Source organism: Hoplias malabaricus, chromosome 1 (assembly GCF_029633855.1).
Source record: "Hoplias malabaricus isolate fHopMal1 chromosome 1, fHopMal1.hap1, whole genome shotgun sequence".
In the NCBI taxonomy this organism is placed as follows: Eukaryota; Metazoa; Chordata; class Actinopteri; order Characiformes; family Erythrinidae; genus Hoplias; species Hoplias malabaricus.
In genome coordinates this window covers 59325731-59345838 of record NC_089800.1, presented here as the reverse complement: position 1 = coordinate 59345838, position 20108 = coordinate 59325731, and the positions used below count along the sequence as shown (strand labels likewise).

The window sequence follows — 20108 nt, the reverse complement described above, 5'->3', positions numbered from 1 at the left end:
TTTGAATACTGGCTAGAACTCGGTAGAGTAATTTTTTTATCAGTTATCTGCATTATGCATCCTTAGTGAATATAAGGAATTTCTTATGAATGCGATAATGTGTGAAATGTATTTAATCTTTGTGGACAGTTCTTTCAAACCTAAAGATATGTGTTCTTGGCTGATTTAGGATGGCTCTTTGGGAAACATCGAGGACCTGGCCAAGGAGTACTCAGAGTATTACAGCACCTCTTACAGTGACGTGTGTGAGAGGATGGAGGAGCTCAGAAAGCGCAAAGTGGCTCAGGATGCAGAAACAGTATGAACATATTTTCTCTCAGCTGCTGAAGTGTCATTTGAGATACCAGTGATTTGACCTTGTAAAAGTTAATCTTGTTTACACTGAAGTAAAAAATATAATCAAAGGTAACGTGTGTGTGTGTGTGTGTGTGTGTGTGTGTGTGTGTGTGTGTGTGATGTATGTCTTATGTTTTTTTTTTTTTTTTTTTTTCTCTTGCTCAGAAAAAAACAGAGTCAACATCCACATCAGTTCAGCTGCGTTCTGAAATCCAGGTGAGTATCTGAGAAATTTTGTTGGTTCATTTTAAAATAGTCAGTATCACTTTTAACTGTTTTTCCTTTCTTCCCCCCTCCCTCTACATTTCAGGAGTCACTGGGCCTGAGCAGTGCCGTGTCCACTCCTGAGGTTGAGAGAAGGTAGCTAATATACACACATGGTTACTAATGCATATGTATGGGTATCTAGAAAAGGCGCTATATAAGTGTAACGATAGATAAATAGATGTATGGATTTGTATGTGTCATAACTAATGATGAGAATGTGATGTTACACTATTTGGATACATTTCTTATCTAATATCTGATACAGCAGATAATGCAGGATCAGATATCTGTGGGGAAAATATCACCTGTAACAATTCTATCCTGAATTAGCACTCATTGTCATGTGGTTAGTGTGTTTCTGTAGCAGAGTATTTACATCGTTATGTTCATAATACCATGCCCTAAACAGCTCATTTGAAGTGAAGTGCTTCAGTTGAATTTAGCTTCTTTTTTAGGTCCATACATTTTTAAGAACAATTACTAGATTGTTATTGGCCTTTTCTCTGGTTTCAGTGATCAGAAGAGAAAATTGGAATCATGCTATCTGCAATTTCTGTTCTTGTTGTCATTTTCCCTACATTGTGTTACATTCTATTTGGTTTACTCTGTGTTCTTAGAGGTACAAAGACAGTGCTAATATTCATTTATTAAATATATCTGGACATGGGGGGGTTTAAGGTGATGCCTCATGCATTTCCTGGTGACCCAATTCTCTTCCTTGTCACTACTTCCTTCCTCCAACGTGTGGGAACTGTGTGTTCATAACTATCTGAGTCACTAGGAAAAGGTATAAAAATACCATACGTGTGTAACTCCTATAGAACTGGCCATACTTCTATGTTTTGTGACAAAAATGAATGTGATTTTTAAGTACGTGTGCCAAAACTGCCATTTGAGCTCCTCAGCAACCTAGATTACTGTGTAGAAATCAAACACTACCATTCATTCTCCGTTAAGAACAGTTGACTTATCTTTCAGGTGATATTTCTTGAGATTTCTCAGTTGTCAGCATCATTGAACATGTCTGGCATTATTTTGATGATTTAGTTTGAAGCAGAACAATGCAACCAACTTTTAAGACTGAACTTTTATAAGCTTTGATTAATTCAAAGGGCATAGTCTGGAAAAACATTAGAGGTTGTACTTAGTGGTCCTTTTATTCTAAATATCAAATGGGTGGTGGTTGTTTGTGCCACAGAACTATGCCAAATGGTTCCTGGTAATTTTTTATCTGTACAGAATTTGAATGTTTTCAATTCACACAAACCTAAAAATTTCAAAGAGGTTTAATTTTACTCACTAAATGCAATAAAATCCTACTAACAGTTACTTTTAGTGTGAGAGAGAATTTGAAATATGAAAATCATTTAAATAATCTCAAAGGAATGAGTTTTCTAGCAGTGTACGTAAAAAATAACCATGAAATATGAGTACAATAAAAAAATAGAATTAAATCAAATTTAAGGCAAGAAATATTTAAAATATAGAAGCATACAAAATTGTTAGATGCAGAAATTTCAGAATTAGTGCTATAGTCATACACTGATTAACCATAAACATATGACTACCACCTTGTTTCTAACACTCATGGTCTATTCTCGCGACTCCATTTTCCACAGTTTATAATTCAACAATTACAGACTGCATTCCATCTCATGCTCTGTATACATTATTTGTCCCTCTTTCACCCTGTTTTCAGTGGTCAGAAAACCCATACAGTAGGTATGATTTGGGTGATGATGCTGCAGTGAAACTGATGTGGTGGTGGTTAGTGTGTATTAGTGTTGGTGTACAAATCATACCTGTTCTGTGGGGTCCTGACCAATGAAGAACAGGGTGAAAATGGGAAAAATTAAAGTATACAGAGCAACAAATGGACTATATCATGTAATTATAAAGCTGCAAAGCATTCCTGTAAGGTCAGCGGAACAGTGGAACGGAGAGATAGTGTGGAAAGAAGGAGGTGGTCATAATGTTATGGTTAATAGATGTTTATACAATAAAACTACCTATTAGTGTTAGTGATATTATACTATAGTAATAAAATTTTAATTAATCCATAGATGAGGAATTTAAAATGTGTTCATTGATTCTAAATAAAATGTTGCTGTAACATTACATTGCATTAGTGTATTTTTACACGGCAGTACATACCACTGAGAGCTAACATCAGCAACAATTGTCAGCTGACAGAAAGACAGGCAGAGGGAGACAGACGAATAGACAGAGAGAAGGACAGACACACAGAGGAATGCATAGATCACGTGAGCACTACTGTCTCACCAAAAGCTCAGCTGCATGTGAAAAGCCTCCATTGTTAGTGTGATCAGTGGTGAGGTGTGTTTGGCCCAGGAGCCAACCACCAGACCCTAGAGCACTCACCTGCAGGCGTTATGGACACAGTGAGCTGTTGACTGACACTGGCGCTTTAGTAGGAATTGACTGGATAGTTCCAGACAATATGAAGAAGATAATGTCAGAGAGCAGGTGAGATAAAAATACTGAGAGAATTGGTGGTAGTTTTGGTGGAGTGCTGGGTTTCATATTGTTTGAATCTTTGTGTTTCTGTTTCTAGGTTGTTGATGCACAAGTCGAGCTCAGATGATGGCTCTGGAGGTAAGTACTTTTTGTGTGTGTGGAGCAGGCAGGTGCATGAGTGGTGGGTTTAGTCTAATGTAAAATGTCCTGTTTAACATAGAAAATAGTAATTTAGGAATGTTTTATTTACTTCATCTGTTAAATATTATATGTGTCTATTGTAACTAACAAGTTACCTACACCCTTATAGGGTTATAGGGTGTACTTCTCCCACAAGTTTTAATATCATCTCAATAGCCTTGCAGGCAGTTACAGACAATGAAAGAATCAATGAATATCTCTATTATCTCATCTGTGGTGTATGTTCAGTTAGCATGGACTTTAAGGCTATAATTTTGACACATTTTACATGATTTAATAAAGAGCCAAAAGTAAATCTTAAATATCCGCTCATTAGATTTTATTCTAATTGTGTTCAATGTTCAAGTTTTTCAGTTCTGTTCTAAGTGCAAGACAAATGGTTTTTGACAACTGAGTTGAAAATAGTTTCATCTGATAGATGTTAGGTGGAAAAAAATACACTTGAGTATTTCTTTAAATATCTGCCTGGTTGTGTGCTATTTAAGTCTGGCATGTTGTTTTGAAACATTTTCCCATAGCAGTGAGATGGGACTCGAAAAAGAAAAATAAATCCTTCTGGCAGAATTTCCGCAAGACACAGAAAGGCACAATGCGTCAGACGTCAAAAGGTGCCCAATCATTTTATGATATAAGAGGACAAACTTTATAACTCCATTTTCATCTTCTAAACGTTTGACGACATCTAAATCTTGTGAACAGGTGAAGACCTGGGCTTTGTGGCCAGTGAGATCACGATGAGTGATGAGGAGCGGATCCAGCTGATGATGATGGTTAAGGAGAAGATGATCACTGTGGAAGAGGCTTTGGCTCGGGTATGTGTGAGCAGTTAGTGCTGTCCAGAAATGGCATGTTGTTTGTTTACTTGCACAGCAAGTCCATTTGAGGTTTTGTTCTTCTGAATTTTTTATCCACATAATGGGTAATCTCCTCTAAACTGAACTAGAAATGTCTACCAAGGAATACAATGGTAACTGTCTTTAACCCCTTAACCTTAAATATGCTATAGCCAACATTTTAAAAGTTGTGTGTGTTGTCCTCTGCTCTTTGTTTTCATAACTGGGCTGCATGTGCATGCATGTTAATACCACCCTTTGGAAATGTTTGTGATGTATGTTCAGATGAATGCAGTACTCAAATATTTTTCAGCTGAAACAGGTTTTAGCTAAAATGGCCTGTGATAAATAATTATAACTGCTCAGCTGTGCTTGAAGAGAAGGGGTATGTCTGAAGGGTATGGTGATTTAGAAGCATTTGATTTTGTCTGAGATGCTGGTGCTCTAGTGTGACATCTAGTGGCAGAGTGCTGTAATGGTTTATTTTATGGACTTCTGGCCAAAACTTCCCATCCTCCTTTTTATATTCAAAATTGCAGCAAGAGTCTTGGTTTGCATTAAGAAGTCAACTCATACCACTCCCATACTTCACCAGGTTCATTGGCTTCCAATCTCACAGTATAAAATCCTCCTGTTGTCCTTTAAAACCGTGCATGGTCCTGCACATTCTTATCTGTTTTCTTTACTTCAGCCTCATGTCCTCATTACCTTGATTTAGCCTCTCCACTATGGGTGGCAGTTTTTTTTTAGTGTGACTGCTTTTTCCTAAAAAAATGTGTTCCTGGTTAATTAATCTGTGTCTCGTGTAGTCCTATACTCAAAACAACATAGGAAGGACACATTTGCTCTATTTAATATAAGCAGATAACATGCTGATTTCTAAACATTTTATTAGAAGCCTTCAGCAGCTGCCCATTCTCATCAGTTATAAATTTATTTTGACTTTTTTTTTTACTTTTTAGAGAAAATATAGTCCATACTAATTGACTGTATGTGAGTGAGGTGGCAGAAGAATACTGGAATAATCTTTTAATACTCTCTGGTTCCAGGATGCTAAATAATCTAGATCAGTGGTTCTCAAACTTTTTAGACCAAGTAACACTTATTATTAAATCAAAGCCTCCAAGTACCACCTATGAATCCTATGAATTACTTGCTTGAATATTTGTAATTTGCATGCATTACACAAATTTATTCTAAAATAATTACCAAAAAAAAACGATAGAGCACATACAGATAATAAGGTCTAAACTGTCTTTTAAACACAATTATACATTTATGAGAACATATAGCTACAATTTTGGGGAAAATAAGCATTTTGAAAGAAATAAAAACATGGACAGATTAATTTAATATGTGCTTTAATCAGGCCCGTATTATCCCATGGGATTTATGGGCACGTGCCCAAGGGCCAAGACCTCTTCGGAGCCCACACAAGCAATTTAACAAAGTATGAAACCCTGCTGTTTTAGGTTAAATGGCCAATTGGCAAACAAGCATGAGTTAATCAAGCAATAATACACTCGAGGTTCATGCTATAACGTGAGACATTGGCACTGTTGTGCTGCAGTCTTAGGCGTGAGGCTAAAGATGGGTACACCAGTGCAAATATCACACGCTATAGCACAAACCTCGAGTGTATTATTGAGATTATACCACAGTTCATTATAGCCGTTTATAATTAGGTTTTAAGATAAAGACAACGGTGAAAAAATTATTGTTTATCAATCTTCTGTGAGGTAGTTCCATTCCGTCACACATTCCTTTCTCCTCTTTCCACGAACTCTGGATCTTTAATTTGTGTGATGTTGGAATTGTCCAGGATTTTTGAACTTTGGATCTCTCCAACAAGCCGGGTCTGTTTTTCACACCAGGTCAGAGCTGCTCTCAAATCATGGCCGAAGCAAAGATAAATGCAATAAGTAAATAAAAGGTCATGGTTTAATAACTTAGTTTACAGTGTATTTAGATCGTTGTGATATATATCATAAATTAAATGATGCCAAGTTCTCTCTGCTTAAGTTAAAGGTGAGGATTTTGGAGTATAGCTAGGTGAATGAGAGCAACGGAGAATAAAAAAGATGCAGATAACGGTCCACTGTGCCATAACTCTTTAAGGTGCGCAAAAGTAAAATGAACCAATTCCTCGTTGGATGAAAATATCCAGGCACAGCACTGTCTTGTAAGTGCTGGCGTTGTTGCTAGGTTACATGTATTTTGCAGAGTAATACCTGAAGAGCTTTGGTCAGAGTGCCATTTTTGTGTAATATTGGCACTCCTGGAACATCTCTCAGCTAATCACATTGCAGGTTCGAAACTAGTAAATTAAGCACTATGATTGGTAACAATAGGCACTGGCTACGGGGCTGCTGTTCTTTTTTTAATTTTATTTTTTTTACATTAGCCCCTGAGGTGAAACTCCATAGCTCTTCCTCAGACAGAGAAGGGAACCCGCTTCTCATTGATGTGACTCTAATGATGCGAAGATTTGCCACATCGTTTTTCTTTGTGTTCTCTATTTATGCTTCTAGATTTAGTCCTTCTGGGCTTAGGAGTATTTCGTGGGGTTGGTCCCGGTTTGTTTTTCTCGTTTCCACTTTGCCCTTTTCTGCAATAAACTCCAAATTACACACATCTGTCTCTAGCCTTTGCTTACGTTTGGTAAGAAGCTGAAATTGGGTTTTCTTTACATGGATTTAGCAAAATACTGGGAGATCGTGTTCCCTCCCTGGAAATAAGAAGTGGAGGAATGCTGCTCAGCCCTTCCCTTATAGACTACTGAACTACCATTTATTCATTAAACATGCTGCTGCTGTTTTTTGTTTGTTTGTTTTTACATACATGTTATCAAAGCTTAATTTTGAAAAACATTAAATATTATGTAGTTTACACATAAACATTTTTCAGATTTTCCGTTATTAATTCATTCTGTAGTTAAGAAGTCTTTTTTTTTTTTTTTTTTTTTTAAGTCATCTGGCACACTGGAGAGTTACTGGCATCTCTGAATACTTACTAAAATATTCTGTCTACAGCTGAAAGAGTATGAGATCCAGAGTAGACAGTGCTGTAACCCAGACACATCAGAGTGGACGGACCCCTCCAGTCCCACTCTTAATGAGTCATCCAACTGCAACGTGAGTATCTGGGTTTTTAAAACCTTTTCCTCCACTTAGTCATCTCTCACTTTATTAATTGTCCGGGTGGACGGGAGTAAATAGCCGCTGTGTATTAAAAGCTGTGCTACATCCTTGTTTGTTGTAATGAGTTGTTTATTGGCTGAGCCACATCCTCTGGTCTCAGGCATGCTCCCAGTAGGAATGTCACCCACTCTGCCAAGCATGTGTTGATGCCCCTCCCCCTCCATGTCCTGGATGTGAACTGATGCCCCCTCCCCAGAGCAAAGCCTCAAGCCCAACAGTCTCCCTCCAGGGCCGTGTCCCACACCCCTCCCGGCCTCCAGGCCAAGCTCTATTCATCACTTCAATACTTTAACCCCCCATTGTGGTGCTTTGGCTGACTGAATGCAGGCCTGAGCTGGGTTCTGCAGGCCACAGCTCTTTTGTGCTGGAATGGTGTGATTATGGGGCTCAGCTGCAGAGCCTATTCCAACAATTCTGTTGGACAGTCTCCCTATTTTCCTCTTTTATATTTTTATTCATTAATATATAAACTCATAAATACTCAAAAATTGCGAGGGATTTATTGCTAGAGTGCTAAAGTTGAGTGAACACTCAGGGTTGCTCCAGTGAGAGTCCTTGGACAAGATTCTTAACACTACATTTGTAACATTATTGGAATTGTAACTTATTCTGGATAACAGGGTTCACAAAATTCCCTAACTGTAACTGTTGCACCTCTAGTCACATTTAGTATTCAGAGCATTTCACTGCAACAGATCTTTAATGCTGCACTGAATAATTTCTTAATTAATTACATTGAAATCATGGTTTGACGCACTGGGAGAATTTTAGCAATCGCTGTTCTTTGTTGTTGAAGTCACACCTATAACAGTGTAATGACAAAAATGTCTTTTTTACAGCAATCACAAGTTAATGGCAAGATTTTCCACTTTCTTTATCAGTGTACTCTAACACTAATGTACACAGTGATACATTAAACCATTGAATGCAGGATTCAATTGAAACAGGATATGTATCTCAGTTTCAGTTCTGCTCTAAAGCCACAGAAACGTCATGTATATGAAAACTAACAAGATGTTCAACCAATACTGCTGTCCATCACAGCTGTTCCGAGACTGTGCACTTTTACACCAGAGCCCTGTGGCTTTATCATCTCTATTCCTAGCCTGCTACCATTTCTGATAAATAGAATATGTCTAAAATACACATGAAAAGCACCTGAGGTTGAAATGCATGATGCTATATGTGTGAAATAATGAAGCCATTGCTTATTTGGTTGTTGTCTTCCATCTTTCTTGTTTTGTAAATGGACCCTGCAGCTGTTAAAAACCACACTGCTGAGAATATTCACAGAGACGCTTCTGTACTGTAATACATTACTGTTTTCTATTGGGCCCTGCTTCAAATCCAGTGTGTTACTAATGACAGTGCTACAGTTTATGCAGTACAAAATCTGAAAAACATTTAATGCCCTTTAAGGGTAATCTGCTGTCTAAACTCTGTTCTAAATCCAGTTTTCAAACCCCTTATTAGTTTCATCAGTGATAAAAAAGCTTGTAGTTTTACGATTGTCTGGGACTATACAGCAGTGATATAACCCCAACATCTGGACACGCATATCCATGAGAGCTAAGCAGGTTTGGGTCTGGTCAGGATTTGGATGGGAGACTTCTAAGAAAATGTTGGTTGACTGCTGGAGATAGTGATGTAGTGGCTAGTAAAGGGCACTCTCTCTATGGTCTGTGTGGATTCCAAAGCCTGAGTGAAATGACAGAGGTATTGTACTGCAGTCAATAAGATGAGTCCCAAAAAATTGGTCATGACTGTAATTAAAGATACCTGGGCATTTCTTTGAAGAATGGAGATCTCACTCCAATGTCCTGGCTCTGTCTGCCATTGTGGCAAACACAGGCTTTGTAATGATCTCCATATAAATGGTCTCCATCTTGATGGTAGTTGAAGCAACTGCCTATTGTCCCAAAAAATATAAATGCTCTGGGTGCCAAAGTATTAAAGAAAGTGTAAAAATCATTATCATTCCCATGATTGTAAAAAGCAGAACGAAGATCTTACAATTAGTTTTCTCTGCTGTTTTTTTTTCCATTTCCCACAATCATACTTTTAATGGTAGTACCCTGAATATACCAAGAATGTTTCAGCTTAGTTTTTTTTTCCCCTGTCATTGAAAAACACAGCAGTTATTTGAAAAAACATGTCCAGAGGCACTCTGTTAAGTCATTTAACACAACCTCTCCATCCTGGTCTCCAGTCACGGGAGCAGTCAGATGATGAGCTGGATGAGTCGCTGGCCTTCCGCAGACTGCACAAACTGGTCAACTCAACTCGCCGTGTGAAGAAGAAGCTCATCAGGATAGACGAAAACAAAAAACCAACACCCAAAGGTGAAAACTTCAGAGTTCAGAGCCTAGCAGTTTCAAAAATAGAAAAAAAAAAAGAAAATACAAAACAATACAGAAGACTTACTCTTTGTCAATACCAATGTAAAGAAATTACAAATAACTTTGGATTCTGTTGGTCCATCTATCATAATAGAATACACATAGGAAAAAAATGTATAGAACAGCGTATGTGTTCCATTGATGTCGAAAAATTAAATGTGGGAATGAGATGCATGGTTTTTTTGGAAAGCTATGATATATTACATATTAGATATTTGCTCACTAAAAATATCTAAATAAATGTACCTGATTCTTTTTATAGTAGACTCTTGTACAGCACTCAAATAGGCAGCAATATTGAGAGGTAAACAGCTAGGATTGTTCGTATATATTTGTTGCCTTCCCTTCATTACAAAACGTTCAGTCTCTAAACTGCATACATTTTTGGGAAAGCAAAAAAACTCTTGGCTTTAGTGCAAGATGTTTTATGATGCATTTTAATCCACACTTTTTGCTTTTTAGTCATGAAATGTTAACACAAGATGTAAAGATAAACTGGATTTTTCAAATAGAACACACACAATATCACAGTTTCAGTATAATGGTGATTATGAAACTATATTAAAATATGATTTACCTATCTTTGGATAACAGGATTTACTGAATGTCATAAATGAAATGGAAATGTAAGAATTCTTTTTTAACCCCTCAGTGAGTTCTGAGATCTCTCCCACCTGTGAAGATAGCTCCTCTCTGTACTCTGGGGTCCAGAAGCGTGTGGTCCAGACTGATGTGCTGGCCTCTATACTTCAGGAGCAGCTCTCTGTGGAGGGAGATTCTGACAGCCTGACCACTTCACCTTCCTCTAGCAGTCTGGATACTTACAGTGGCCACAAGCTCTTCAAAGCCTTCAGTAAGTCCAGCAGCATTCAGGGTTTGGGTCAGACGTCCTCCAGCCCAAGCGGAGCTGCTCCAGTGCTTGATGGAGGCAGTGGCTCATCTTTCTCAGAAGCAGAGGCCTGCTGTGAGGATGAGCCCAGAATGGCCCGTTCTGTGACAGATGGAGAGATGAGACGTGCCCTCAGTCCCTCCAACTACCACGGGGTGAGTACTAACTATACAGTTAGGATATGATCCCCAGAGGGGAAAACTGTATGCAAATCCGTTATAAAATACTGTGCGCAGCATATACATATAAAATATAATATAAAAGCATGGTGACGCAGCAAGTAGTGTCGCAGTAACACAGCTGTAGGGACCTGAAGATTGAGGGTTCAAGTCCCACTCTGGGTGACTCTGTGTGTGGTTTCCTCCTTGTGGGTTTCCTCCAGGTGCTCAGGTTTCCTCCCAAGGTCCAAAAACACACACTAGTAGGTGGACTGGCGAATCAGAAGTGTCCATAGGAGTGTGTGTGTGTGAGAGACTGACTGACTGTCAGTCTACTATTCTCTTTGCTCCTTGAGAGAACTCAAGCAGCTGTATTTTGTATCGATTGAAGTTGTCTGGTTTTGTTTTTTTTGGAAATCCAGTTAGGAGACAATTACAGTAATTGATCCTACTAGAAAAAAATTTTTGCATGTGTTTCTCCTGGTTTGGTTTAGTTAGAAAAACCTATTAATGATTTTAAGGTGATAAAAGGCAGATTTACTAACTACATTAATATTACTAAAACTGATATCAGAGCCCATTAGTATGTGGAATGTACCAAGGTTACCAACTGTTTTTGTGCATAGCTGTGGTAGGCCCATAGTCTTGTAGAATCTGGCCAAAGTGAAACAAGTGTAAAGTAAATAGGAGTGGACCAAGGACTAAAACCACAGGTCACTGGCATATTTTCAGAAATACTATTTTCTGTCTCAGCAGAGTACTTCCTGCCCAAGTATGAGCTGATTTACCAGAACAATCACAGCTAATTTCATTTCTACTGACAGTATCTGAGTACTAAGTACAGAGTATTAGTGGAATCATCATAGATCTGTGGGGGGTGACTCTGCTCTGCGCTGACTCACCCATATGGAGTTATTTTTGTGCCACAATTCTGCACGCGCTCACGCGGGGATATTGCCGCGCGGATATTTTGAGCAAGCAAGAATGTTTCTGCGTGCGCCCGGATATTTTTGAGCGAGCAAGAAGGTTTCTGCGCGTGCAATGTCTCTGACCTCTGAGGTTTTTTATGTGTGTGTGTGAAACTCAGGAGGGTTGCTCAGGTGGGTTGATTTAAACCTGCCTTCCTCTCTCTACATGAACAGTTTTTGAACTGCAGCATTAAGCTTCCTTTAAAAAGTTATTTACTGGTCTTCGGCCTGTATGCCCTTCCCACTTGGCGGTCAACCCATCCAATCAGAAATTACCTTTGTCATTTGACGTTTCTGATTGGCTGAAACTGAGGCACATTGTAATGGCTGTAAGTGTGGATCAGAGACATTGCGCGTAGGACAGGAGAGCAGGATGTGTAGGTTGTAGTGTGCGTTCAAGAAACCTCCTTGCTCACTCAAAATATCCGCGCGCACTCTGAAACCTTCTTGCTCACTCGAAAAATCCGCGCGCGTGCAGAATGGTGGCACCAAAATAACGACATACACCCACAGATTTTAGTGGGAGAGAAAAAAAGCTTGAGTATCGATCTCTTTCCACGAGTATTGATCAATACCTCTACCTGTGATTTCTCTGGCCTGATTAATGACCCATGACCATCATCCAACGAGATGTCCACTTGGGACAAGAGAGCTGTCTTTAACCCACTTTTTCCTTTTCCCCACTTCATCCTTCTGGCAATATGCTGCTACACACTGCAGCTCCCAACACACCCTCATGCTGTGACTAGCCAATTGCTCTCCAATGCAAGGGTCAGGCCAAGTCAGCAAAGCAGTATCAGAGGTGGGGAGGTCAACAGGAAGGAAACGGACACCCTCTTTATTATTCAGCCCAAGTCTTAGCATTTACAAAAGAGTGAATGTGTAGCTTTGTTCATTTTTGTGTGGTGAAGGCCTCATGGCTCTTTCACCTTTGTATCAATGTCATCATTCTAAGTGCTACCTTGCATAGAAACATTGTCATCTTAAACAGATGGCCATTCACATGTTAATGATTTTTTAATATAATTTGCTCGGCAGAGGGCCTGTAGCTTTGGAGGTTTTGATCTTGTGAACCGGTCTGTGTACACGAGGGAAAGCAGCTTTGATCCAAATGTAAGTACTACAGAAAATTTTGCACTTAAAGATTATTAACTTAAAAGCAAACCCATAGATATTACACTCAATATGGCAAATAATATTTTATTATTTTGTTAATTGAGTGCTTTCTCACTGCACGTTTATCATTTGACTGCAGCTGATATTGTAGTCAGTGTCTGTCTGTCAATATAATTTCACTGTAGAGTGAGACTGGGGACAGCAGCAGGAGAGAGGCAGCGAGGTCACCCACTCCGTCCCGAATCTCTCTGGGGAAAAAGGTGAAATCAGTGAAGGAGACAATGAGGAAACGCATATCTAAGAAATACAGCTCAGCTCTGTCTGAACAGGTATTGAAGCACTGCATGTGGAGAGGGATAGGTGACTTCATTTATGCCTTGTCATTGTGGGGGGAAAATACAAACCATAAAAACCCCACTGTAATTGAATGTAAGGTTTTTTTTTTGGAAGACGTAGCACATACTCATAGCTATGGGTGCTGTATCCTGTAATGAATTCTAAGAACCTGTATGCTTTCTCACTGAACATTATACTTTGTATTATACAGCCATTTGTTTATTTAAGCCAATATAGCCATTGTGTTTAGGCATCTTCAGTAAACTGTAAATAGAACAGCAACAAGTTTTAAGCTCTAGTAGAACAAACTGGTGTGTGGAGTGTTTAATTCCGTTATAAAGTTTGATGCAACTATGTTAAAAAATAACAAACAACATGTTCAAAACAACAGTATATTTTGGTTTATTAAAGGACACGTGTAAGTAAATTATATATTATAGTAGACTGGATTCTAGGAATCAAACGCACTGCATCAGAATAGAAATATTTTTATCCTCAACAATTTAATGCTGAATTCAGAATAAGAATCACCTTATTTCACCAAGTATGTTAGACATACAAGAAATTTGTCTTGGTGAGTGCACACACGTGTAACATGTAACATACAAAATAGGCACAGAGACTAATAATAACAAGTATTGAACTAAGGGTCCAGAATATAGAATAAAGTATAAGAGCTGAAAAAAGTCATGTGCAAGGACCAACCTGCCATTTTATCTCTTTCATGCAGTACTTTGTCTTTTTGTGGGTTTTTAGCACTCCCTAGTGGTAGTTCTTGTTAAATGCTGATAATATGTATTGAACAATGTTGTCTCTGTCTCAGTCAAGCCAGAGCAGAGAACCCAGTTCTCCCCAGTCCCCCCACGCGCACACTGACTCTCTGGAGAAACCCAAACTCAAAGCTGGAGGCTCAGTTGAGAGCCTAAGGAGCTCACTCAGTGGACAGAGTTCAATGAGTAAGTGTGTGTGTCCATATAAATGAGCATATGTCTCCACAGTCACATTGAATCACATGCCAAACATCATTTGATATGCAGTTTAAAAGGATATTAATTTCTAGGTGGCCAGACCGTGAGCACCACAGACTCGTCAGCCAGTAACAGGGAGAGTGTGAAGTCAGAAGATGGTGATGATGATGAATTGCCATACAGGGGGCCTTTCTGTGGCCGAGCCCTTGTACACACTGATTTTATCCCTAGCCCTTATGATACAGACTCCCTCAAACTTAAGGTAATACTTTTGTTTTATATAACGACCCTAAATATGTGGTGACTGCAAACCAAATTTCTCTTTGAAATATAATAATAAATTGAACTGAACTTAGTTCAACTATAGTGCAATAAACTCCTCACTATATGATCCCTTGTGTTGCAGAGAGGGGACGTGATAGACATCATCAGTAAGCCACCTATGGGAACATGGATGGGCCTGCTAAATAACAAGGTTGGCACCTTTAAATTCATCTACGTAGATGTGTTAAGCGAAGAAGAGGAGAAGCCCAAGCGCAGCATCAGGAAGAGGAGGAAGAGCCGACCCCCCAAACCCACATCTGTGGAGGAGCTTCTGGAGCGTATTAATCTCAAAGTAATAATCAGCGCACAGATCCTCAGCACACAAATATCCAATTTAAACCTATGTATTATGTTTTTGTAACACTTCTGCTATGTATTATGTACTTCTGTAAAGCTGATGAGTTATGCTATATAACTACATAAATCTGTGTTTTCTCTTCTTTTGTGAAACTGTCCTGTACACTCTGCTGCTTCAGGAGCATATGCCCACATTCCTATTTAACGGCTACGAGGATCTAGACACATTTAAGTTGCTGGAGGAGGAGGACCTAGATGAGTTGAATATCAGAGACCCTCAGCACAGAGCAGTACTAATGACTGCAGTGGAGCTGCTACAGGAGTATGACAGTGAGTGCGCAAACACTGAGAGACATAATTGTTTACGAACAATTGTGTTTGGAAAAGAATACACAATGGGGAAAAATGGATAAACAAAAAAATTAGGCCATGGCCATAGCCTGATGTTAATGATTACAGGAACGTGCTTGGTACTGGAAGGTTGCTTGACTCGCAGGAACAGCCATAGATTTAGTGCCTTTAAGCAAGGTGCTTAAACCTCAATTTATTTAAGTAATTCAAAAAATAAAAACTTTTGTAGATGGTATTATTACAGGAAAATGCAGGGCAAGCAGAATTCACTTTCACCTCACAACATACGTGTGTTGTGGAATGCTTCTGAAGCCCCATGCGCACCATGCTGCTTCTGGCTTGATATCAACATTAGAGGTACAGACAGTGTAGGGCACCTTAAGTAACATACATTTACATACAAATACTTATATAATAAATATTATAGTTCTAGTAGCTCAGTATTTCATGAGGATTACACATGAACACTTTCTTTAGCCAATTGCAGACCTTTTTTCATTTTGCAGTGTCATAAGAGAGTACCAGTCATTCCACCGTAGTGTGTGTGTGTGTGTGTGTGTGTGTGTGTGTGTGTGTGTGTAGGTAACAGTGATCCTGAGCGTGGAGGATCTTCAGTAGGTTCTGAGGACAAGGTTCTGTCAGAAAGTGGAGCTCCCCCAGACTCCCCCCGTGACTCAGGCTGCTATGAGAGCAGCGAGACACTGGAGAACGGTAATAGCAGCCTTCCTCGTCTGTGAATTTCTCCAGCCCTGCTCCGCATCTTCTCAGCGGGCTCCCAGGGCCTGCATGCTCCAGAGTCAAGCCAAAAAAACTGAACTGAGAGACCAGATCACTCTGGCTCTAAGCTCTGTGCTCATCTCGCCGCCATCTCTGTCCTTTCTATTGCTTGCATTCCTCTGCTGTGAAGATCTGACTGTTACTCTTTCTGTCACACCACTGCTAGCCCTCATCTCCTGTCTGCTGTCCATCCTCAGACCTGTCAGTCACAGTCTCCACAAAATACACAAGGGACCAGTACATTCTCTGTCTGCAAGAATATACTCCATATTCATCCTGGCTCATACAGAGAAGGAAGTAGCTACATGTTTTCATCGTTTTAGTTTGTTGCCATGGTATTGCGTGATGGTTTAGCACTTGCCAAAAAATTAGTGTTGAACCAAATGGGTGGCAGAGTTATCATTTGGGAGAATTAATTGCTAAATCTGCAGTATTCGTTGATGATAATTTAGTTCTCTCCAATTTTTTGCTTTGACATAGTCATATAAATTGATAGTTATCATGACATGCTCCTGTGAATGTCAATAGCCCTCGTGAAGAGTATTTTCCATGCTTGTGTTCATTAGAATATGCTGTTTGTGTTTCTTTTTCTAGACAATATAATATAATGTTGCACAATAACTCATGTGCCTAATACCTCTGTTATATGCAACTTACTGAAGCTAAAATACATATATATATTTACAGAGATTATATGACTGTGCCAGAAAAAACCCATATCTGATCATGGTAACTGTAGAGGTATTAAAATAAGTGTCAGCTCATTTTATCTGGATAGAAATAAAATATAGCATACATTTTATTGGACTGCAACAAGACCAGCTTTATCCAGCTTTTATTCTGTCCAGTTATAACAGAGGCTACGGAATAAAATACTCTGTGATCTACTATTCTGGCTGCTTTTTTATTTCTCTCTTTCCTCATTTGCTCTCCATTTCAACATCTAATATATGTTTACAATCACATTCAGATTCATAGTGCCTATCATGTGAAATTTCTGTTTGCATGGAGAGCCCCGTTCAGCTTATAGTCTCTCTTGAAATACGAATGCATAGCTGAAATATGTCAGTTGGAATTTGGTTTTATTGTTTCACGTGTGTTACATTTCACATGGCTTTTTTTTTAGGGAAAGACAAAAAGGCATCTCATTTAAGCAGGTCTTCATCAGGCTTTGAATCCAGTCATCTTCCATCTCCTGAGTATCCGACACCTCCTCACGGCCAGTCCAGTGAATCCAGCAGTCGTGATCCACAGACTCTTCTACATCCCTTCCAACTGGACACTGTCAAAGACCGTTGCTTTAGCATGACCAACCTCATGAGAGCAGCGCACCTCAGCCAGAGCTGTACCGCATTGGTCAGTCTCCCTGCAGCTCAAGGGGTGTGTAAGCGTTGCCTTTCACTGGATGATCTTCTGCAGGTTCAAATGCTCCACATGAAGGACCGGGAAGACCTGAAAACCAGCCCTTCAGACGCATGTGATAACGCAGTGCAAAGGCAAAATCCTGCTCTGAAACGCAGCCCAGCACAAATGGAAGCTGTATCTCCAGATTACCCAGAGGATAAATCTGCAGATCTAGACACAGGAAATGAGCTGACTGCTAACTTTCTTTCCTCCAAATCCATTATAACAGACCTGGAGGCAGAGGAGCTGCCAGAAGACAATGCTAGGGGAATTCCAGGCATTTCTCCTATATGTGTACATCATATAAAACCACCAGTTCCTCCCAAACCTCTCCCAGTGTTCTTTGCAAAGGTTAAAGAATCTAGCCCTGACAGTGCTCCTTGGTCCAGCAAACCTTTCATCCACAGGCTTGGAAGGAAGGTTCAACATGACAGGACAGCTAATCTGGAGTTACTTGTAGAAGAGAAACTGAGCTTGGACGGTATTGACCTCACAGAGGAGCCGTACTCTGATCAGGTACCTCACTTTATCCAGGTCTGAAATTTATAACTTTTTAAATTTTCTATCATATGTAAAGTTGTAGGCTCATGTGGTTTCTGACACAGTGACATTATTTATGGACATTTTTAAATATATAATAATCGATATATATATTGCATATAATTCTCCTTTTAAGAACCTGTCATTTGAAAAAGAATCTTTTCCTTCATAGCACGGTCGTTACGGGGTCCCTTTCGCCCTCATACAGAGGTATTCTGAAGATTTGGACAAGCCTTTGAGTGATATTGCAACAGCCATGGATCAGACAAGGGTTCAACAGCTTCGTAAACAGCACCGCTTGGCAGTGAGTACATTATCAGTGTAAAAGCATTTTCAACAGACAGCTTTTCCAAATTATAGAAAAAACTTTTACATTTGTTTAGGACAATTTTACTAAGTATGTTTTTATGTTTAATAAGTCTGTTTATTTAATCTTTCAGATCCCATTGAGAGGCTTATCAGAGATTTGTGTAAAGCAATAATTCCTCCAGCACAGTAGGGGGGGCCTTCTTGAGGAGACGTATATATTTCTGCTGTAGATGCCTGGTTAGTTGAAGAAACATCTGCAACTGGATGTGGATTATGCAACAAAATCCACAGATTGTACAAACAATGACAACAACTGCCCCACTCTTGAGAAATATGAAAACAGACTAACAACCACCAGGAAGTTTGAATGGGATATTAACATCATTTAATATTGTGAACGGAAGCTGTATGATTTTCCAGCACTAGTGAAGCCAGTTACAATTTGTAAATTGTGGAAAACTCTCTTGGACAATTTCAGATGACTTTTTCTAAAGTATTACTTTAAAAATGTGTAGTTTTAATGTTTTAGAAATTTTAATCAGATATGTGAATGTTGTGTGAGTAAGGTAGGGGCCAACACTCATTTCCATTCAGTCAGAAACAGGAACAACATTCTGCTCAGCCAATTATTTTTAAGCAAAATTCTGTACTTTCAAAGTCTGCATACAGTTCATACTAATTGTTTAGCAGAATGTTATGAATTGTAAACTGTCACCTCTCAAATGTAAATACAGAATAGCTGCTCTCTGTGATGAATTGTAAATTTACATTTGTTTTAAAATGTGTTTTTTTTTTTCTACTTAGATTTAAAATGACGGATTGATTGTGATTGTTCATTGTGATTAGGTCAGTGGTTCTCAATCCCAGCAAAGCAACATAATATTAAATTGATCTACTAATTATTAAAACCCTTAAACTGTTATCAGAATAATGAATACCCAAAACCAATGTGTATGTATCGGCTATACAGTTTAGGTATCAACTGAACAGAAGACTGCGATTTAGAACCACTGCATACATAGCTACTGAAATTGAAAGGGTTGTTTTAATAGATTTCTTTTTTTATTTTTTTTTGGGGGGGGGGATATTAAGCAATTTTGTCAAATTTCAAATCATCTACATAGTTAATACAAACACAATTATTTAGAATGTTTCATGTGAAATTGTGCATTCTACAGAAACTTACCAGCTCAGATTTCTTTAAAATTTGAATCCCCAAGCAGTTCCCCAATTTCCAAAAATCTTATTCTGTAACAACTATGTGATATGTAGCTTTTAGAGACAGTTGGTTCCAATGCCACTGTAAACAACTGGACTGCACAATTCTCTGTATTTTAACATTTCACATGAACATTTCACACCATCTCTAAATTACTTTTCTTACTTTTTATGCTGTTAGTGTGGAAACAATATGTAGAATTCCAATTTAAATGCATCTGTTGGCCTTGTCCTGAAGTTTTTAAAACTGCTATATATATTTTCTCAAGCTATTCAACTAATTTGCAAATTGAATATTTATTTTGTGTTGTATTATAGCATCTGATACTCCTTCCTTCGATACATTATTCCAGTGAAATGCCTTTGTGTAGGAAGACGTGGCCTTTGAAAATGGATTTAATTTAGTTACATTATATTTGAAAAGTCTACAATATTGCCGTCAAATAGATTCATTTAAAAATGTGTCCTAATAAATCCAGACCAGACAAGGTTTTTTTAAAACTGTATTCTGTTTTTGAAGTCTTTTATACTCTACATTTTATAGTCATCCTCCAGTCATTAATTATCAATTTGTCAATGAAACATCAAAATGACATTTTTACCAAATTATTGGAAGTTACCCCTTACTAAGGTGATTAGATGCAACTCTACATCAGTATGTGCACAGATACATGAATTTAAGCAACTAGTCCACATATGAAGTCACATTTGGGTTCTTAGATTAAAATAAAGTCCTCGT

General features: G+C 38.6%; 1 protein-coding gene across 1 annotated transcript in view; it reads left to right on the top strand.

Moving 5' to 3' along the window:
• Window positions 1-19802, top strand: part of sash1b (SAM and SH3 domain containing 1b) — a 78355-nt gene extending 58553 nt beyond the window's left edge. Inside the window, exons 2-20 of the mRNA XM_066668790.1 lie at window positions 170-298; window positions 502-552; window positions 647-696; window positions 3179-3219; window positions 3801-3890; window positions 3982-4094; window positions 7148-7249; window positions 9525-9657; window positions 10367-10758; window positions 12768-12842; window positions 13031-13174; window positions 14005-14137; window positions 14242-14411; window positions 14556-14765; window positions 14950-15100; window positions 15704-15832; window positions 17025-17818; window positions 18015-18146; window positions 18283-19802. Of these exons, the coding sequence (XP_066524887.1) occupies window positions 170-298; window positions 502-552; window positions 647-696; window positions 3179-3219; window positions 3801-3890; window positions 3982-4094; window positions 7148-7249; window positions 9525-9657; window positions 10367-10758; window positions 12768-12842; window positions 13031-13174; window positions 14005-14137; window positions 14242-14411; window positions 14556-14765; window positions 14950-15100; window positions 15704-15832; window positions 17025-17818; window positions 18015-18146; window positions 18283-18324 (3081 nt within the window). The 3' untranslated portion in view covers window positions 18325-19802. The remainder of the gene's footprint in view (window positions 1-169; window positions 299-501; window positions 553-646; window positions 697-3178; window positions 3220-3800; window positions 3891-3981; window positions 4095-7147; window positions 7250-9524; window positions 9658-10366; window positions 10759-12767; window positions 12843-13030; window positions 13175-14004; window positions 14138-14241; window positions 14412-14555; window positions 14766-14949; window positions 15101-15703; window positions 15833-17024; window positions 17819-18014; window positions 18147-18282) is intronic.
• Window positions 19803-20108: the final 306 nt, after the last annotated feature.